The 4,363-nt window shown below is 33.2% G+C and overlaps 1 protein-coding gene across 1 annotated transcript in view; it reads left to right on the top strand.

Annotated features, from left to right (window-relative positions):
- Positions 1–4,363, top strand: part of LOC107755724 (neuropeptide FF receptor 2-like) — a 22,064-nt gene that overhangs the window by 5,349 nt on the left and 12,352 nt on the right. Inside the window, exon 3 of the mRNA XM_016572607.1 lies at positions 3,029–3,128. Coding sequence (XP_016428093.1) covers positions 3,029–3,128 — 100 coding nt within the window. The remainder of the gene's footprint in view (positions 1–3,028; positions 3,129–4,363) is intronic.

Here is a 4,363-nt window from a genome sequence, read left to right as displayed (position 1 = left end):
GATGGCACCTGTATTCATAGCAACTAGTTTCTAACTACTTAATCATTTGATCGTTAGTCATAAATATAATAATATATTATGTGTCAGGCAGTCATTCATGCAATGGTATGTAAAATCATGATCCTACTAAACAGCTACTTCAATTAGGGTACAATATTCAGCAATCAAATATTTATTTATCAATCATTGGACACCTATTTGGAAGTTGAAAACAGACATTTTTAGCATTTCAACAATTATTAAATGATCAATATGTTTTGATTTTAAATGTAGCCAGAAATGTAATCAGAAAGTGGCAACAGAACTTGTCAAGGAGTATTAAACCAACTCAAACCGCTGAATTTATTGAGAGCCATAGAAGTATAGAGGAGGGGTTTTCCAAACGTTTTGGAGCCAGGGACCCCTTGCAAAGGAGAAGATTTTCCAAGGACCCCCTCATAATTATATCAGTGTTTAAGGCTAAAGTTAATGTAGGTGGGAGTATAATGAACATAATATGATTGTTTTTTTGGAGCAGATGGTCCCTGTTGTAGGCTATATGTACTTTTTAATACTACAGTATAATATAATTAGATTTACCATACAGGTGCATCTCAATAAATTAGATCATCACAATTAAAAGAACCAAAGACTTAAACTACTTCAGTCTGTGTGCATTGAATTTATTTAATACACGAGTTTCACAATTTGAGTTGAATTACTGAAATAAATGAACTTTTCCACGACATTCTAATTTATTGAGATGCACCTGTATTTTCCAGAAAGTTCCACCAGGTCAGAAAAAAAAAACACTAAGCTGCATTGGTGTATAAGTTGCACTTTACTATTACTTTCAAAAACAATGTAAATACTGGTAAATAAAATGAACGTTAATAAACAACAAACATTTTAAACGCTATAAACATGTATTTTACTTCCCCAATTCCAAATATAGTGGCATTCAAAACAGAAAAAAACATATATCTATAAAATAAAAATAAATTATAGGCTAGTGCCATTCATTACAAACAGCATTTATTTTAAATGTTAAGCCTATAACAAACTTATTTAATCGAAACTGAAACTCGTGGTGGGCTGACATAGGCTACCTCTCATTCAGCATGAATTGTTTCTATGAGTGAACCGTTAGACGCAGTGTAACATTTGGTTGCTAAACTATCATTTAGCCTATGTAAAGAAGGCGTTGTACTTCTCTTGTGTCTGAATATCTACTTAAAACAGCATCCTTCACAAAAAAATGTGTTCGGAAAAACACCACAGCATGGCACGAACACTTGGATTATTTATATCAGCGCGGAAAGATGTGATATCCGTCAGATAAGAGCAATACATCATTCAAAATGATCTATTTTTATTTGTGTACCTTTAAAATAACAGTGAAACACTGTTCATTTTGTAAAATAAAGAAAGCAAACAAAATGTGCTTGCCGTCTCGGTCTCTGTGAATCTCTTCCTGAAATGAAGAAAAACTCTGCACTACTGCAGACAGGAGAAATATATTTAGCCTATAAATAGTATAGTAACAAGTCTGGGCAAACTACTGAGCAGGCACCAATCAGAGGCCTCATTTTTATGATGTCATTGTGTAGACTTCTTACAAAGTATTTTACAGTATTTTAAAACTACAAGAATACAAAACACTAAAGTATTTTGATACAAAATATGAAGCCATTTTCATCAACCCTATCAAATACAAATGAAAAAATACTATTTTATATTTGAAATACGTATTTGAAATACATTTATCATAAATAGGCTTACTGCCCGTCCCTGACTAGTACAATATGTCAACAAACTCAATATATATTATATTATAATGTTATTATATTGTTATTATATGTATTATATTGTTGTTATGGTAATTTACCCAGTAAAGCTTTTAAAATGAAAATGAACATATGATCTTAATGCATTTGAAATGGTACATTAATACATTTTCAATTCGGCAGTACAGTCCAACCATATTTCAAAGACAATAAACATGAAATTACAAAAATGTACTCAAGTCCTACTTTAACATTCTAAAGTTTATCTGATTGCATTGAATATACATTTGAAATATAACACATTTTCATTTAATTTGGAATAACAATCAATGAAGTGCCCTAAATCATTACATTCAGTGTGCACTTAAGTATATTTCCGTAATAAGTATTCTTTTTAATGTAGAATAAAGTATAATGTATGATAAAGTGTACTTTTTTTCACAAGGGCCTCAATGCCTCAAATCCTCAAATCTAACACACATGGACAAAAAGCTACAAAACTCATATTTTGAATTCATTAACTATTACAAATGTCCATCTAACATGTGTCTTCAAGAACACACCCCTTATCAATGGCCCCTAAGTATAAAACACCATGCAAATGAATTCGGTCTCCTATACAGATACTCCCCACCCCCACAGTGAAATATTGGTAAGCCTTTCCCTAAGCCAATTCACCTCCTCCAATCATACACAAAATACATTAAATCCCACCAGATGGTAAGTGTGATAGCAACTGACCCACATGCTGTATACCAAGGCAAATCTGGAGGCATCTTTCTGTTCTGGCCCACAGCGGTGCATTGATTACACTTCAGCTAATTTTTGATTGAGGTGTAAAGACAAAACTGGCCAAATAAACTAAACTGACATTCAGTATCATTAACTATAGTTTCCAGGCAAATGCTAATTATAATCTTAGTCAGTAGATTCATAATATCTGTATTTTTCAAATGTGGTCCTTTATAAGTTGTCAGCATGCAAAATGCCATCCACTGGACATTTATTTTTTATAAATGGCATCTGATGCAATTTATTGCATCAGATGCTTGGGTGACTCAGTGTAAGATGCATGTCAAATGACACTCAACATAATGAACTACATCATTGTAAATGCTTTGAAAGTTCAACAATGAAAATATAATGGAACACCCTTTTAAGGTCAATTTTAACAAACAATAATGTAATCCAATTAATGTGCATCTGTCTGTATAATTTAGCCAGGATCATCGCTCAGAATGTGATCTCTATCTTCTCCCCAGGTTGGCCATTTGGAAGCATGGTCTGCAAAATGAGTGGAATGGTCCAGGGCATATCAGTGTCAGCCTCCGTTTTCACCTTGGTTGCCATTGCGGTTGACAGGTAATGTCATGGTAATATCATCATGTCCCTCAGTTCAGGCATTAATGATGCACTGTCAAAAGATCATATGACTTGAATGACAGTTGCTATTTCAAAAATAGTTAAATAGCATTTGGGCTTGAATATTTGAAATAATGGTTCTGAGTTTTTGTGACTCAAAAGCCCCCTGCATATAAAGGCTATACCTGGTATTTATTTTATGTGTTTACTGACAATTTAATTTATATTTGTTTTCTTTGGGTATATTAAATGAACAGTTCACCCAAAAATGAAGATTTGCTTAAAAAAATTATGCACCTTCTGGCCATACAAGATGTTACATGAGTTTGTTTCTTCACTGGAACATATTTGGATAAATTTAGCATTACATCACTTGCTCACCAATGGATCCTCTGCAGAGAATCTTCTGACGGCACCCATTCACTGCAGAGGATCCAATGGTGAACAAGTGATATAATGCTAAATTTCACCAAATATGTTCCAATGAAGAAACAAAATCATCTACTGTGCATCTTGGATGGTCTGAGGGTACATTTTTAGCAAATTACAATTTTTGGGTGAACTACGGTATACCTTTAACAACAATGTATTTAGGCCTATTTAAACACTTTAAGTCATCCCCTTGGAGGTTTGCTAAAAGCCCATTTGTAGCAACTCATAATGTAATAACTGCACATAATGTAAAAAGTATTACATTATTATTGTAATAAAATGTTCATAATGTAACAATTTTCTCAAAATGTAATAACTTTTATTAAAATTCTGAATGCATTACAGATAGCCTAGAATACATGCAAAGAGTGCTCCCTTTATAATTTCAGATGCACTGAGCCTGTCACTCATCTCAGTTCACCGGTTCAACGGACGTGTCTGTGATTGGCTACACTGCTCAATGCTGCAAACTTGTAAATAGAAACATCTGACGCTCACCAGAGCGGAAATGCAAATATGCACAGAAGACTTTACCAAATATGTCATTATTACAGTTTCAACTAAGGGCACTCTTGTTTTTTTTTTTTTGTGAGAGTGTTTAGCTCCCTAAACTGGGCGTGACTTGCCTCTGGAGTGCTTGGCCCCGCAATTGCTGCTTGCAGCTATATTTATTATTATCATCATCATCATGGTACAATACTTATTATATATACATAAGACGAAGACGCTTAGGCTTTAGTTAAAAGAGAATATAAATAAATAAATAAATATATATATATATATATTAGGGGTGTAACGGTACA

Source organism: Sinocyclocheilus rhinocerous, unplaced genomic scaffold (genome assembly GCF_001515625.1).
Source record: "Sinocyclocheilus rhinocerous isolate Xijiao unplaced genomic scaffold, SAMN03320098_v1.1 scaffold171, whole genome shotgun sequence".
Classification (NCBI taxonomy): Eukaryota; Metazoa; Chordata; class Actinopteri; order Cypriniformes; family Cyprinidae; genus Sinocyclocheilus; species Sinocyclocheilus rhinocerous.
The sequence above is the reverse complement of the archived record's forward strand: the minus strand, read 5'-3'. Positions and strand labels throughout refer to the sequence as shown.